Below are 17351 nucleotides of genomic sequence, written 5' to 3'. Positions count from 1 at the left end.
GAACTATCCCTTTAGATTTTCAAAATATGGCTGCTGGTTGTGTCTTTTTTTCTTTCTTTCTTTATCAGCTCCATATAAACTGATTTGCTTATAATTTTGAGTTGCTGCAGGAAATCTCCAAAAATCACTGTAAACACAATTACTAAAAATATTTCACGCCTCGCATCAGCAGCGAAATCACAGACAAATATTTTAGACTTTCTCCCTGACTTGAGCTTTCTTCATATGCTTGAGAAAGGCAACACTGAAAAACAGGAAATACAGTATCTGCATGACCTCATCCAAAGGCAACTGAATCCCCCAGTCTCAGTTGACACCCTGACCCTAATTAGACCCCCAGATACGACGCTCGGTTCCACTAGAGCAGCACCGAACATGGGTTCGGCTTCCCAGACTAAATGCTGGCAGGCTAGAGGTGACACTGACAGATTCCGCAGCAGACGGAGTTTCAGTGGGTAAAAGGGGCGTTAACCGCCAAGTGCCAAACTCACAGAGAGGTTAAGCTGTCCCCGACAGGCATTCCATAGGAGCCAGGATAGCGCGCTTTTTCTTCAAAGTAAAAGAGCCACGACATGACTGGAGTGCACAAACATAAACACGTGAAGGCAGCTGTGATCTCTGCTTTAAATGTGTGACAGTTGGGATTAGCGATACATTTTTGCAATCGTTAATTATAAAACGATTGTTTTTCAATCGTTTTAAACAATCGATTGTTGACTGCAGTCTAAAGCAGTCAGCTTCAGACTGCTTAAGAGTCTAAAGCTGACGTTCTTGCTCGCCCTTTATTTTGAAACACCAAAACGGAAACGCAGCTAACGTTTTAGGTGGCTTTGTCGCCGCTTGTCTAACAGATCGCCCTGTCTGAGTTTGCAGCTGAGTGGGCCACAGCACCGCGGCTCTATTATATAACTTTAACGTACTCACGGCTTTTTCACGGCGCATAGGGGCGATCATTGCACCGCAGATTTGGTCGATTCTTTCTGGATTAATCCTGAAGGTCGGGAACGACTGACTTTTATTTCTCTTTCTCCCCTCTACGTCCCCCTGCTGCTGACGAGGCGCATTAAAAGTTGCCGACGGATCCAAGAAGCGGCGCACAGCGACGGTGTTGGGTCTTGAGTAATAAATATCGCGGAGAATGTTTTCCTGTCGCTCGGACAGAGACGTCGCTACTCACTCTTCTGCTATTTCAGCGCGAAACATCAGCGCAATAAGAAGTGGGGCTTATTCTACAGCTTGATCCGGTGGACACTGCGCTATTTCCCACATGTTTATTTCTGAAACAACTTGCTCTGACGGGAGATGACCTAATCGAGGGAGTTTTCTCTCACTACAGGTAAGGGCTACTTTCAGGTGCAACTACTTTTTTTTTCTTGTTTTTCTCTTGCAGCGGTAGTGGGGGGTGGGTAAAAACCTTGTGGTTCCCGTCGAGTAGGCCGACGAGGAGCGTCCACGGTGGTGCGTGACAAGCGCGCTGACAGCCGAGCACCGAGTGGCACAGTTAGAAACAGAGAGGGGAGGGGGGACGACGGGGAGGGGGGGGCACGCCACTAAAGCGAACTAAATCAGTCTTATTACGGAGTTCCCACTAAAAATGATAAGAACAGCTTTGAATGTTTGTTTTGCTCCGTCTTTAGGCGTATGATCGAGTGCAGTTTCCTTCACAGCCAACAGGTTGCACTCATCATAAAAAGCTTGTCCTGCTGGGTGGAAAAGTACAGTATGGGAAGTCAGGAAACCTCGAACTTTTTAAAGCGGAGGTTTTCCGTGCCACCCCGTCAAATACTGTTTTTAAAACTGTTATTATTATTATTATAATATTATTTTATTTTTGATTTAAATGATTTATTAACTTTAAATTTACTAACTTTTAATTTACAAAAGCGCCATCTCCATGTTTACTTATGTGTATTGCTTTATATAAAATCTATGTTTAAATTTTATTCTCCCTATTTTCCCTTTCGTTAGTTGTTTAAAATCAGTTTTATTTTATTTTATTTTTTTATTTGTTTAACCTGATTTTCCTAATGTACTTACTTTTTTTTCTGAAAATGCCATGTTTTTTAAATTTATATATTTTTAGCATGTATAAAGTATAGTTATTTGTGAGCCTTTATTTGCCTCAAATGCCAACCTTTCTATTTTTTTCCTTAAAAAAACAAAAACAAACAAACAAAAAAACTATACTGAAGGGCTACTCTCATTGTCTACCACAGGAGAGAAAAAGCAATAATCTCCATATGGAAAAAGTTATTTTTTAATTTAAGTTGGGTCAAGGACAATTTATTTCTGTTTTTAGCTGAGTGGTGGTACGGTTTCGGCTCAGCATAGCTTCATGCTGTGAACTGAACTGTCTGCATTGGGGTAAACAAAACCAATCAGACTCCAATCATTTCAGACATACTGATCTGTTTTAAACTAGTTGGTACTCTGTCGTTATTAGAACTGCACAATATATCAATTTGCAAAATTAATGTGTGTAATATAGTAATAGCAAATGTCTATCTGGATGTTTTTAGAGGAAAAACCTGACATGCAAATAATAATATATTTGGCCACTTTGGTGGACTTTTACTCCCATTAATGCTCCTAAATGCTTAAGTTAACAAAGAGTTGTGAGAATGTCATGATGATGAGGAAAATGAGAAAAGAGTGATAAAATTGTGCCCTAGTTACAATTGATAGTGCCATTACAGTATTCAACAAAGGTATTGAAACTGAATGTCTGAGTATCAGACACTTTGGTATGCAGTTGTCATAAATCAGAGAGGTAAGGAGAGACAATGACATTCAAAATGTGGAAAATATGAAGAAGAAAAAGTGGGATATGCATTAAACAAGTACAGGTTAACAAGTAAATTTATGGATGGTCAGTCACTACCTTTACCCCCCGTTGGTAGCAAGACTGATTTTCAGGACATAAAACGTCCAGATAAATTTATAATGGTATTGAATGAGAAATGTTTGCCTTCATCTTTGTGCTATTTCCGCTTCTTGATTTGCCACCTTAAACAGTTTGTACTCGACTGCCTGTGTTTGCCAACAGAGCTAGACACTCGCTAAGGCCTTCAGCAAATACCCAGCGGCCCCTGAGTGGGTTAATCTCTTCCAACAGATGCATGCTGTTGCACACACGCTCTCTGTAAGCGGGACCGTCAGCGGTTTCACTTGAAAAGCAAGTTTGTGCCTCTTAAGCCAGAGAAGAGGACACCGTTCAAACATATGACATTTTAGTACATTTTACTAAAATGTACTAATTTAAAATGCACATTTTAGTCATTTCTGCTCCGTAAAAGGTTGTGGACCCATTTCCTATTCTTAACTGTCATGCTCTATTGTTGAAGCAGTAACAGTCCTATAGTATTTGTTTGGTTTTCAAAAATAAAACGGATACAAGAACACCCATACAGTAGAGTAGTTTGCACTATTGAACTGTGATGTGACACTTTTGAACTTTGTTGACACCTTTAGCTATAAATGATCAATATTCTAGTGAGTTTTTCTACCGCAGATGTCATTGCATTCATTAATATCACATTTATTTTATGTGACTCATCTGTTTATTGTTAATTTTGTTTGCAGAATGACGAGATGGATCAGGGTGGACCAAAGCACAACGGTAATCGGAACGACAAGCTTACATTTGCAGGGATCAGACCTGAAGTAGGCAGAGATTCAGTCAGCACATCTGGTTTACTGCTTCAACCCGCAATGCATCTGCCCAGTCCTGGGTCTGTGAACCAGAGCACAGTGGCACCGAATGGACAAGGGGGAACCAAAGACCAGGGGGAACTTGGAGGCCTCTTTGAGTCAGATAAGGAGGGTAAAATGAGCAGAATGCACAAACAAGAGCAGGATATATTCAGCTATGGGGACAGTTTGCCTTTGTTGAACCAGAGTACTTCTGATCTTGACCAGACGTCCACCTCTGTCATTAACACGTCAGAAACCTCAGTCCTGGGGAACCTCCCTTTGCCTGACCTGTTCCCTCAGCAAATTAAGCAGGAGGGGATTTTCTCTCTGGATAAGGAATTAGGAAATTATGGTGGACAAGCAGGTGTTGGTTCTTGCAGTCTGGATGGGAGCACTGCTCAGCTAATTGACGATGCAGATATCTGGCAAGACCTGGACCTTCCGAACTCTCTGCCAGAAATCAGTGCTTTTGAGTTGGATTCAGAGGTGGCACATTTGGATACCATCCTCCAGGAGAGCAGCAGCGGTGGTGAAAAGTCCCTGTTGGGTAATGGGGCCAACTGTATTGGTTTGAACGGCACAGAGCAGCAGCAGCTGGTACAGCAACATCAGCTTCAACAGCAGCAGCCACCGGGAATGCTTTCCAGTGTTGTCATCAAGGAGGAGAAAGATCCCGACTTCATCCACATCCGTACCCCTGGTGTGGTCAAACAGGAGAAGCAGGACGGTGCTAGTTACTGCCAGTCCCAGTGTCTGCAGAGTGGCATGAGCCCTCTGCATGGGGTGGGAACCATGCCGTCTGCCATGAATGTTGCCACGGGAAGTGGGTACCACTACAGAGGCAATCCTGGGACAGTGGGCTTGCAAGACCAGAAGCCTTTTGGCACATACTCAAACTTGTCAGGAGTCGGGGAGAGCTGGATAAGCGGGAAGAGGTATGGAGAAGCCTCTGGGATTCAAAGCACCAGTGATGGCCTTCAGTCTGTTGCAGCTTTGGGGAATTTTCCTGTCGGCTTTACAAGGTATGAATTGAATTTTTACTCCACCCGACTTCATTTCCCTACCTTTGCTTTATCTGTGTTCCATAGAGTGGTTTGAATTCGCATTTATGAGCATCAAGAAGTCTTGATTTTTCAAAATGCACTCAGCTTAGTGTGTTTTCCAGCTTTTGCTTCAGTCTGTGACATTCTTTAGCAAGAGAAGTCCTATCACTCCTGGGGTGCAGGGCATCTGGCGCTTATCACCTCCCAATGGGCAGACCTAGCTAGAAACACATTCTTCTGATTTATCCCCATTGTGTCACATTTTAGGAATGCCAAAGTTGAACTTTAAGACCTTTTTTTCCTTTAGAGGTCCGACATGGTTGGAAAACTAGTTGAAGTGTTGCCAGATTAGAGGGTGGCTGGAGAAAAATGTTGAATGTTCAGTCAAAGAGACATTACTCTTTGAAGAGGCTTTGTTGAGTATTTTTTTATTCTAAAGATTTCATAATTCCATGAAACTGTCCAAGTGCCAGGGACTTACTATCAAGGTGTGTTTTCAGTACATTTGTGAAAATGCATCATGGTGGAGCTTAAACACAAAGGAAATGAGAAATGTGAGAAAGTTTAGAGCGTGCGGCTCAGTGAGAGGTGTCTGGTAGGCACACCTCACTTTCAGCCCTGAAAGTACCATCTGATAACTTGATGAGCTTCAAAGCGGAACATAAAAAAAATTGAGAAATACATTTTTCAGGCTTCATGAGCCTCTTGTGTATCTGAGTTGAAGAGTGTAGATAACTAGATGTTGTCTGATTAATGCTGGGTGAATCACTACAGCCTCGTTTGCAAATAAGTGGTAGATGAACAAAGGACTCGGCTTCTGCTGGTGCTTCACATTCAGACTAATATGGTGTGTCTAACTTCCTGATCACAGGTGTAACAGCATTCTTTGTTACTTCATACTGTGCCCCTTTGATGCATGCATGTCAATGATGTGCAAGGCGGAAGCCTCACAATGCAAAAAAAAAAAAACTCTTTCAAACACGTGATAGAAAAAGACATGATACTCTAAAAAAAGGCTTGTTACTCAAGCAAAATTAAGTTGGAGATTGCATTGTTTTTAAATGTATGGATGGTACAATTTCTAAAAAATCTTAAATCTAACTTCACTTTAGGTTTTCAAAAAAAAAATTTCACACGATAATGCATTTCAGTTATGATACCAGCTTGGGATGAGATTCTTACTGTACAATAATTATGCATTGAATGCATGTATATGAACATCAAAAAGAGTTAGTTTAGGTAGTTTTGGCATATGATCAAGGTTTTCCAAGTAGAAGACCTTGGGGAAGATCCAGAACTCGCTGGAGGGAGTATAAATCCTGTTTGGCCTCTAAACCCCTTGGAATTCCCTAGAATTTGCTGCAGGGTGTCGATGGGGAAAATGTGTCTGGGATTCCCTCCTGGACCTGCTACCCCATGACACAATTTCAGATAAATGGGAGACAGTAGTTAAGGGCCAACTTTCAGCTTTCAGGTTTCCAGGTTTATGCCCATAAATTATTTTAAATTCCTTTTAAATTCCATGGAAAGTTTTCAAGTTAAAAAATTCCGAGAATTTTGTTAATCCCCCTTCAAAGGGATGCATTTCCAGACATTCAACATCACGATGTCTATATTTACAGGGAGAAAAAATTACTTCCTGATTTGTTTTATTATATTTTTACATTTATGATGTCTTCATTGAGAGCAATGTGGCGTTGAAGTCAAAGACCTTGTTTGTATGCACAAACTGGATTCTGATTATTGTATTTCAAGGCTATTCAAAACATTCTTGAGACATGATACACTACCAGCTCCCTAATCATGGGAAAATGCATATTTATCAAAACTTTGCTTAAAGTAAGGTTTCAATATTTAGTTGAAACTTAAACTGGCTGTTATATTTTGTTCTCTAAAGCTATCATGCTAGTTATATAAACATTATGAAAATGATCATATTTAACTTGCGGAAACCATATTTAATAAAAAGGGGTGAAAGTCAATAGCCGGGTCATTTATAGCCAGAAATATTTTCACACCAATTAGTTTAGTTCTTGCAAGTGATACATATGTGTTTAAGCTTTCCTTCTGCCAGCTGACCGGCAGTGTGCCTCCATTAGTGTGGTAGGTCCAGTGTTGCATCGTTCTAAACACTCCATACAACCTGAGAAAACACCAAACACACCTGCACAATCTGGACTCTCATTACAAACACTTATAAAAGTGTTGATACTAATCTTTTAAAACCTTTCTATACCTGTATAACTGTAATTGATCAAAACGCCAATTGTTTGAACTAGTGGATTGGTAATTGATGTTAAATGCTGCAATAAATAACATCATATGTCATAAATGTTTTTGAAAGACACCAGATTCATCTCAAAGTGAGAATAAAAACAGAAGAGTGAGAAGTCTTTATGTCTAGAAGACTAGCCACCTGAATGTGAATTTGAAACATTGGACATAAAATTATCTTTAGTTTGTTGTCTAAGTACACGGTGGGCCGTAAGTTTCCATACATAGAAAAAAATAAACATTTTATATTAGACAACCGTTTTTATTTTTGTGTTACTCTGTGTAATCGCTGCACGTCTTGGACCACTTCATGGTTGATCTGCAACATTTCCAGTTTTCTGAAACTGAAAATAAGTTTTGCCACAGTGTCGTGTGTGATGCTCGCGCCATGTTTTCTGTTCAAGTTTCGTGCATTGCCGTCATATACATTTTACATTCTCCTACGTATGAAAACTTATGGCCCAGAAACAGATTCATTTAACTAAACACAAGCCTTAGTTAATTAAAACCAGCTTTACATGTTTTAATATATTATGTCAAATGAAAGTAAACCTTGCTGCTTGCCAATATCATTATTATTCCCATGACTTTGGTGTTAAGTGTTTATCCATTACTAATTTAAAAATATTTAGACTAGTGCTTAACTCTTCCCTGTAGCTGTGCTTTTTACATCATTGAGTGCCTTAACAGGACTTTGGTGCATGCGTGCGTGCGTGCGTGCGTGCGTGCGTGCGTGCGTGCGTGCGTGTCTCCTGAATGGCCACGTGTACAATAGTGCGAGGGTGCCTCTTGGTCTACAAACTGTCAACTGTTTTTAATTTTTTTCTTCACTACAATGAGCACCCCTCTGAGAACTGTGCTGGCTAGTGCTTTTGTTGCAGATGTTTTTAACATTTTACCTAAATTGTGTTCCTCTATTAAATCCATTTGACTTGAATATTAACATGCTATTATTCAGATGTGACTTTTTTGGACTGAGGAAGATGTAAAAAAAAAAAAAAAGTTCAAAATATGTTTGATTTTAGAAGTTATGCTGTAATGTGTGCAGTAGTAAGACCTAGTAGTAATAACACTTTAAGGAGTAATTATATTTTTCTTAACATCTTTCAGTAACTCAAATACATTTTTTTTTTTTTACCATTTTTGTGCTTGTAAATAGATGTGTGAGATGTATTTATTAGACTCTTCACATTTTTTCCTCATCTAGCTGCTCATGCAACTAAAACAATTCCTGATTAGTTAACACTACAAAAATGACACTTAAGTCATATCCACTGGATTGGAAAACAGGCCTATTCCCGTTTCTATTACTGCACAATTTAAATTATGCAGTAATAACATACATTACTGACAAAATAATTAGACCAATCCAAATAGGAACAGCAATATATTAACCTTATGTTGCACAGTGGCATTTCATTCCTAATATCCCTAGAGGAACTTTGAGTGACATTTCATATTAAGGATTTAATTCAATACAGATGAAATATTCTTTCCGTGCTGCTATAAACTTGGCACTGAAAAAGTATCTAAACAGGTTCTGCAAATTTGCTCTGCATGTTTTTCTGCAGATCCCTTGTTGCTCTAAATCTTTATGTAAAACTGTTAAGTTTAAATGTGCATGAAAATCAAAGTATGACTGTTCCGATTGTATCCCTGATGAGCAGTCTTTTGCAGCAAATAAAAATGTGCAGTACACACTTATTGTTTCCATCTAAGGATAAATGGAAAGCACTGCAGTCTGAGCGATGAAGGAACATGTTCCTCTGATTTTATAATTGTTTCTTGTCTGCATTCAGAGCTTGTTGTTGGCTTTGGTTGTGGGTCTGACTTGAAGCATCTCAGGCTGCATATTTTTACATGTTACTGCTTGTGTAGTCTGCAAGCTACTGAGATGTCATCTTGTTACTGGAAGTCATGACTGTGTTGGAAGGGCTCATATGTTGTCGTGAGTCCAAATGTAACAAAAGTCTTTCAGTTCTGCATTTATTCACACATAACTTTTGTTTTTAAAAATCAACAAACCAACCTGATTAGTTGTTAATTATCTTGCATCCATGATGTTATGATAAAATTAGTTTTTGTGTAATTAATCTTTTTATATGGACATATTGTCATTTTATCTCAGGAACAGCAGATAAAAGGTAGATGAATCCCAGTGCTGACAAAACTAGGTCAGTGTTGTCTCTGTTAACTCACTTTCCTGGATTTGTAATCTGTTAAGATTATGCCAATGCTAATCCACGTTGTTTGAGTTCTTGTTTACGGATATCCCTTGTTACTCGTTAGGCTACCCCACTTGATATATTTTGTTTTGCTATATCTCACTTTTTAAATTGTGCTTTTGCTTGACATTAAGTCTCCAGTCCTTTTCCAGCTTCACATATCCTCTTTTGCTTTCTGCAATTTCTTTGTTTGGTTTAATTTATGTGAATAATAATGATTGTTCAGAAAGGAAGAATTTCTTTTGCAGAGCTTTCTTAGCTGTGCATTTGATGTTTAAATGGTTTTCTGTGAAGTGAAGTGGAATATTTTATACTGCAGGAAATTATATTTTAACTTCATACTTGAATGGTAGCTTAAATATATTTAATGTAAATTTATTCATAGATGTTTATCACAAATTTTGTTGCGTCTGGTTTTTATACCTTTTTGCATATCTTCTCTCTGTGTATGGCACCCTGCCCTCCCCTCCCCTGTTTGAGCTGAGTCTTTGAAGCAGGCTTTGGCTAGGGGTCAGAGGTCATGGAGCCAAAGGAGGTTGAGGCCTCTAAGCAGCCAAGCTGTTGCTTTTTTTAAGGTTGCTGTGGTGCCTGCTGGCTTGTTTATGCCTATGTTGGGTCTTGTGTGCATTTCAAGGTCTGTCTAAAAGGCCACATGATGGATTTGACCTCTTTTACAGGATAGAGTGAGCCTTTTTTATTATTTCCAGAAATGCAAAACCGCAAACATGTTGAATTATTCAGTACATTTTTGGAACTAAGTGGTTTGCACTGTTATTAATGAGTAAAAAGTATGGATCCAGCCACTTTTTGTTTTAAAAATGTGTTTTAAATTTACTAATCTGCTTTGAACAACATTCTGATTATGATTTATGTTTTTTATACTTTGAAAATGATATATGAACCTTTAGCACTGTTTTCATTGCTGTAAGATGTATTTACTATGGATTTATATCCGCTCTCTGCTATGTCGTATAGCAAATCATTATGTTAAAGAATTGGATATAAGACGCAAATGTTCCTGTAATACCTCAATATAATTTGATAATTGCGGCAGGTGTGTGTGAACTCTCCTGCCATGGTTAGGTTGATGTGAAAAATAAAATATGCAGCCTTCTAAACTGTGATAGGATATGTCTGGAGTGAGCATAAATATAGCCCCGACCTCTCTCCCTCACTGTACTTCATAAACACGATTGAGCTTGTTGTGTTTGGCAACGGGTCAATCAGGAAACAGGAAGTGGGGAGTCTAAAGGCTGTAGTGGTTCAGTCTAATGTCCCCTCGTCGTCTTTACCATGGCAGATTGATAAAAGCAGTAAGAATGCTATGAGGGCACATTCATAGTCAGTGAGTTATGCTGGCTTTCATGTGATGTAAATATTACTATTTAAAACAGTGCAAGATTGCATCAGCTCCCACATTTTCAGGAAATGCAGTGCTTGGTACAGACAAGCTCGTTTTTGAATTGGAATACTCTTAAATCATGAAAAGAAACACCCCTGCCAATACTTTTTACAAGGCAGTCTAAAACATCTTTAGAGGTTTGTACATGTGACTGTCTCAGGGTTTTCCACAGGAAACTGGTTTTGTGGAGGTGTTGGTGGAAGTTGCGTCCCTCACACCACTTCAAATTTTTAGACTCTGAGTTGAACCCCCCTTTACCAAATAGCTTATTATAGCATTTGGGGCTCAAGAAGAACAGAACTTCAGGATATTTGAACTTCAGTGATAGTTATGGTGTATTTTTACATGACCATTAAAGATCTGGGTCATTAAATCTAAATTTGTTTCACATTTGTCATGATCCTCTATCCAGTTGTTCACCCATTTCCTTTCATCTGTCAGCCTGAGCAGGATTGCGTATCAAATTGTCTTCAGGACGATACGGTGATCTGTTATCTAATACGGTTTGATTTAAAAGACACTAAGATACATTAATTTTTGTGTTTTTCTCTGTGCAGTTTCATAGCTGAGGTATTCACATGTTTTTCACCTGCTCATTGAATCTCATGTTATGCACTTCCATTGTTCCACACACGTGGTCTTCCTTATTTGTAATTATTTGAGAAATATATATTTTTGGGAGGGTTTAAAACTGCAGATTTGCTGCTAACGATAGAGACAGAACGTTCCTGTCATGGAGGTCTGCTGCTACATGCTGCTGGTTGTTTTCAGTTGAATCCTTGGTGAAGTGATTTTTCCACAAACTGCAACTTTTGTTGGCATGACTGAACCGTTGCCATTAAAAAGTAAAATTAAGCTGTTCTCTGTGACGGGAAGAATGTGAATGGACACTTATTTGTTGCAACAAACAACAAAACACTAGTTTTTTCCACCAACCATTGTACAGCTCATACAGAGGTAAAACCATCTCATCAACACTCCTCGAGTTAGGCTTGGTTGCTAGATGACGGTTCAGGGTCGGTTAATTATGACTTATTAATCAAGAGGTTTTTGAAACTGCTCATTTTCCAGACATCAAAAACATTAAGTTGTTGCAAAGATCTGAGTGGAGTGTCTTTAAGCTCTTGAACTGTTTCTAGATGCAGTGAAACCCTAAATGGAAGTATAAAAATTTGCAAAAAGACAGTTTTTCATAATAGATTCACTTTATCTTGTATATTTTCCACCTCAATGCTAAAATACCTCATATAAAAACCATGCTGAGCAGCAGAGTTCTTACTCTGCAGCAGAAAAAATGTACTTTGACAGCAGGCTACAATAGCAGTTACTTGATGTAATTTGGCCAATCAGACAAATTCATTCATTAATTTCTTATATTTGTTTTATTATGCAAGTGTGCAACTTTTCTTTTGCTATAAGCTGTGCAACAACACCGATCCGTGGCACATGAGTTGGAGGCCTAAGGCCTGGTGTGTGGTTCAAGAATGAACTCAGTTTCGATCATTTTCGATATCCTATTTTCCTTAAAGTTATAATTTCCCAGCCTTTTATTTATTGTCCCTGTTTACTTAATTAATTTATTTTTTTGCATTAGCTTAATCCAGATTAGAAACCAACAAGAACACTGAGGAATTCCATCCTGATACTGATGCTGTCTGAGAGAAGTTGTGGCAAGACTAACAGGCGTTCATAATAACCGTGCATCATCACAGGTCTAATAAATTCTCCAGCGTGATTAAACTTGCTTTGGCGATCATGAGTCAAGTGAGGGAATTTGCTGAAAGCAAAAAGGAAAAAATGTTTTCCTAGCAATGCTTTCTACTTTCCTTTGAGTACAGTTGTGCTCTTCAGGCAAGTTGCCAAGCTGTTTTATTTGTATAAAACTGTACATGTTCTCTGTTGTGCTCGGCTTTTTGGGCAGTCAACTTTGAGGCTGTGTGTCCGACTTGGCGAGAAACCTGTGAGACTAAAAGCGGAAAAAAAATGTTTTCTCTACACACATTGCTTGCCCTCGCAGTGTTTCACGTTGAACTAAAGGAAAACTTGTCTGGGTGTGTCTGGGTTTGACAGCCAAAGTTCAGAGTTCAGCTGTTTGTTTTCCACTGCAGAAGCAGGAGGAGCAGATTTAAAAAGGGTTTTATTCCCGCTAACTGAGCTTGCACTTTTGATTATTTTTTTTAAACCCAGTGCATTAAAGTGTGACAATATGATTTTCTGCATAATTAAATCTGACTCATTGTGCCAGAATAGAATTTTGTGGAGATTTCAGCACTTCGTAAGAAGTGTATCCCAACAGCATGTGAGAAAGGGAGGTCTGGATCAGGATTATGGGCTTTCTTTTCCTGCCCCTGCTGTTCTACAAACAAGGGTTAGGGAGTTTTCTTGACACATGATCGGTGTGAGCAGGATGACAGAGTTACCAAGGAGACTGTCAGCAGGGGGTCACGGGTTCAGGCCCCTTGAACTGCAACCTGCCACCTGTTGAAGTGAGAGCAACTTAACCAGTCCTTTTAGGCTCAGAGCCATTGTTCTTTTTATTTATCTTTGTGCAAGCTTGTGAAACCTGGAGACCATTTCCTGCAGGTGTAAATAGCTGGGAATTGTATTGAAGCTTGAATGTATTTTGTCTTCTAGAAGTACTGAATAAATGTGAGATGGTTTCGGGGCTAGAATACTGAAGGAACCTCGTTTTGTGTTTTGATTTTATTTTATTTTTTATGGAACAAGTTAAGAGAAACTACCCTCTTTTACTGTCCAAAAGAAGACCTTAGCTTTTGTATTTATTTCAAATGGAGGTAAATTTATCTTCATTTGTATTGTAATACACAACAATGCCAAAATTGAGTTGTCAAAGGCTGTTGTTTAAAGCCGAATAACAAATTAAAAATGTTTTATAGGAATAAACAGGCCAACCACGTGTTTATTAGTCACTTTATTTGTTTAGCTACTCATATGTAATAAATGACTTTTTCAGAGCTTAGGAGCTTTTCATTGAGTGACACATATATGGCATTTGGTCTCCCAGACAAACTGTTTGATGATGCACAAGTGAAATGTACGCTTAGAAGTTGGCTGTGTTGACTTTATGGTTTCACATGTAAATTAATTTTTTGCTTCTCTAAATAAAATGCCTATTTTTTTATAATTTTATGAGAAAAAAAATAGATCAGTCATAATATTGCCTACTACCAGACATTACAGAGGACCTTGTGCCAGAGATGAGTGAATGATTTACCCAAGCAAGGTAACTGTGCATGTGGGGAACAAACATTCAGGCTCTGAAGCTCTCAGCCTGTCTCGCGCTTTATGTAATCTTATGATCCGTAATGGCTCGTTTTAGAGAAATTGTGTCAGTGGCCTAATTTTGAAGTAATGTATGGCGTTTCAGTTCAGATTTGTTCATGACTGTGGTTGGCAAAGCGTTTCTTCTTCTCCATCTGCTGGCTGGTTGTCTCTGCCCACCTCAACATTGCTTCTGAAACCGAAATGGAAAACCGTTAAAAAATCAAAGCAGAATTTGCTTACAGTATATAGGATGAGAAAGAAGCCTTTCTTGTAGACATATCTCTTTGTTGTTTGTATAGTCATATAGTGCATGGTTTAGAAAAATATGTTTAGAAATTACAGCAGCCTACACATTAACTGACCTCCATTGCAACGTTGTCTTAAAAAGTAAAAGAAAAATGCAGATTATATTATTCTTTTGGTTTAATTTTGTTCCACGATCTCCTAATGTACTCTATAAAATAAATGAAACTTAATAGAGATGTGTCCATCAGGCTTTTTTAGGGAGATTATTCTGTTTTTTTTTTTGTTTTTTTCCCATGTTCAGGACTTTTCAAAGCATAAAAGAGAATAAATGTGCTGCAGGTTCTTTGATAGAGGTAGTGGTTCTGGATTCGACTGAAAATTAATGCATTAGAGCATTATTCCCATTTACTGTATGCATCAAAGCATACATGATTTCTATTGGATACAAAAACATGATTCCTTTTCCTAGTTGTAGCACCGTTGTCTTGCAGCAAGATGTTTCTGACATGAGATCTTCCTGCATGGAGTTTGCATATTCTCCCTATGCATGCAAGGGTTCTCTCTGGGTACTCAGCTTCCTCCCACACTAAAAAACATGACTGGTTGATTTTATAGTCTAAATTAGTCCTCAGGTATGAGTTTGTATGGTTGTCTGTCCTGTGTGTCTCTTTATCTTTATGCCCTGCAAGTTGTGTAGCAGGAAACGACAGAAAAATATCAATAATCCTTAACTTTTCCATATCTACAGCTAAAGCAACTGTAACTTTGACTAACAAGGCTGGATGAAAGTTTTTCCTGCTATGTGAAGGTGGGTGGTTCTCACTTTTAGAGAACATTTTCCTCACCTTGATCAGGGATGCCAATAATTGTAGAGGACGATGTATTTGTTTAAAATAACCTAACCTTCTTTTTAGATCTACAACCATTTTTTTTTTAAACCGTGTCTCTCATTTCCTGAGCTCCTGAACCTGTTCGGTTTGTCCAAACTGGTGGAGTTATGCGGGTCCATGTGTTGGTGTCAATACTGGTGGAGGCAGAAAAGGGCGTAGACTTTATCATGAATCGAAGCCAGCAGCTGCTCAACCCGCCTGGTCACTCACGATTGGCTAGTGTGTTATCACAGATACAGTGATAACAATTCACATGTTGTGAAAGGATTTCACAACATGTAGTCATATGTAAAAATATATATTTCCATTTTGCTTTTTTCTAATAGCCTACGTTTCTTCTGTCCCTTTTTGCGCCTTCATTTCATTTATTGGTGTAGGAACATGGCTGACCTCTCAACTGGCACTCTGTCATCCTTCAAAATAGACGCTCCTCTATGTCTGAAGCTTGTCTATTTCTAGCTCTGTTAGCGGTAAAGCCAAGACCAGGCTTCATTTCTTTTAAAGATCTGCTTATGGCGCTTGTGGTAATGATACATCTTTTGTGGGATTATATCACAGAAGTTTTATAAATTTATAGCTAAACAAGACCAGCGTCATGTACACTTAGCTATTGGTGTTCGAATTGTACTTTTCTTCTTTTTCATTCGGATATAAATTATGCTTTAATATTTCTGAAATAGTTATCTGATGTGAAAAATGTCTGATTTTCTATAATCTTGAGTATTAATGCATTCTGTTGATAAATCCTATGTTTATTAAAGTAGATATGCACACAGTCAGGATTAAGGTGACTCTTAAGACTTGAAGACGTTTTGTTGACTAAAAAGATTTGTTCAAAAAGCAGCTAAAACCATGTGGCCTAAACTGGAAATGGGGTGGATTCACTTTTTATTTAATTTCACTTATGAAATATTACTTTCTTAACTACTTGTGTTTTGATTTGATATTTCTTATACCTGTCTTGTGTTATTTTGTTTGCTCTATATGCCTTTCAGACATAAAATTCACTTAAGGTGCAATTTTCTTATTTTTTTTTTTTATGATTTGGCTTAAAGACTTTATTGACTTAAAGTCTTTAAGCCAATGAAACAATAAAAAGAAAGTGATCCTGTTAAAATTCTTATTTTATTACTTATTTTATTTCTATCCAGGTTTTTTATTGGTCTATCTTTAACTTTCCCACAAACACTACTTTGGTTTTCTTCTTGTTCATTAAAATAAATTAATGAATGAAATTTGTTGGCTGTCCTTTTGTAAACTTGAAGTTTGATTTAAATAATTTCAGACCTCGATAAAATCCAGATCGTGTGTGTATCTCTTAAGACCGAAGCACTTAAAGAGGGTGTACTTTCTTTTTTATCAGATCTACTAAAACAACATTACAGTTCTACTTTAACTGAGCATTTTCAAAGAGTATGGCTTTGTTCTGTTGAAACAAAGAAAGACTAACAAAGGTTTGGGGCTTTACAATCAGTTCTCAGTTCCTCCTTTTCCTCCCTGCTCTCTTTTCTCTCTTCGATTCCTCCACTCTTCCTGTCTCAGGGCTTCCTTTGCCGCTTTAAACCTACGTCACTGGCTTCATTGTGTTCATTCCCCTCATTCTCTCCATTTGTCTGCCTGAGCCAGATGTCAAACTGCAGTATAGATCTTCTGCTAGTTGTCAACGTTTCATTGCCCTTATGTGCCTCTTAATCTGCAGCGAAGCCAAGACTGAAACAGTGGTGTGTGTATGTCCAAGTAGGTTAAAGCACAGACTTTTCTCAGCAGGAGACACAGTTTCTTTGACTGCTTCTACTTAATTTTAAGCATGCTCGGCTTAGCAGCTTCTCTTATTGCCAGCAATAAATCCAAGTCTCAGGGACTTTTATTACAGCAGTATGGTATGGGTCATTTACACTCACTTCCCTCCACGTTTTCACCTCTTAATTTTATATGATAAGGAGAACACGTCAGGTCTGTGTTAAGAGTTGTGCTAAAAGGAACAAAGTGTGATAAACTTGTAGTTTTTCATAGTTGTGCTTGAGCAAAGAAGAAAGAAAAAGATTTTTGTGTGAACAGTTTGGATAAAAGTGAAGTTTGAAGTGGTGCTAACCCACTGCAACAGGAAGAGCCATGCATCACTGTGGTCATCACTCATCTCCTCATCACTCATTGGCTTTCAATTCAAAGGCGTGGCCTCCATTTCTCTAGAACTATTCTACTACACTATCAGTGACTTTTTCTGGTGAATTGGTAGAACTTGTAGCTGCTTAGTCTTTGAACTTCTTTCTCCACAGGCTGACGTTTGCCAAGT

General features: G+C 38.4%; 1 protein-coding gene across 2 annotated transcripts in view; it reads left to right on the top strand.

The window, feature by feature from the left end:
• Window positions 1–826: 826 nt before the first annotated feature.
• The window catches only part of LOC103475369 (glucocorticoid receptor), a 62535-nt gene continuing 46010 nt past the window's right edge, over window positions 827–17351 (top strand). The window contains exons 1-2 of one of the 2 annotated variants that reach the window (XM_081615876.1): window positions 827–1336; window positions 3583–4715. In XM_081615876.1, the coding sequence (XP_081472002.1) occupies window positions 3592–4715 (1124 nt within the window). In that variant the 5' untranslated portion in view covers window positions 827–1336; window positions 3583–3591. The remainder of the gene's footprint in view (window positions 1337–3582; window positions 4716–17351) is intronic. The other variant, XM_081615877.1, reaches the window with a different exon arrangement.

Source organism: Poecilia reticulata, chromosome 14 (genome assembly GCF_904066995.2).
Source record: "Poecilia reticulata chromosome 14, P_reticulata-male-v2, whole genome shotgun sequence".
In the NCBI taxonomy this organism is placed as follows: Eukaryota; Metazoa; Chordata; class Actinopteri; order Cyprinodontiformes; family Poeciliidae; genus Poecilia; species Poecilia reticulata.
Note: the sequence above shows the minus strand (reverse complement) of the source record. Positions and strands in the feature narration are given on the sequence as shown.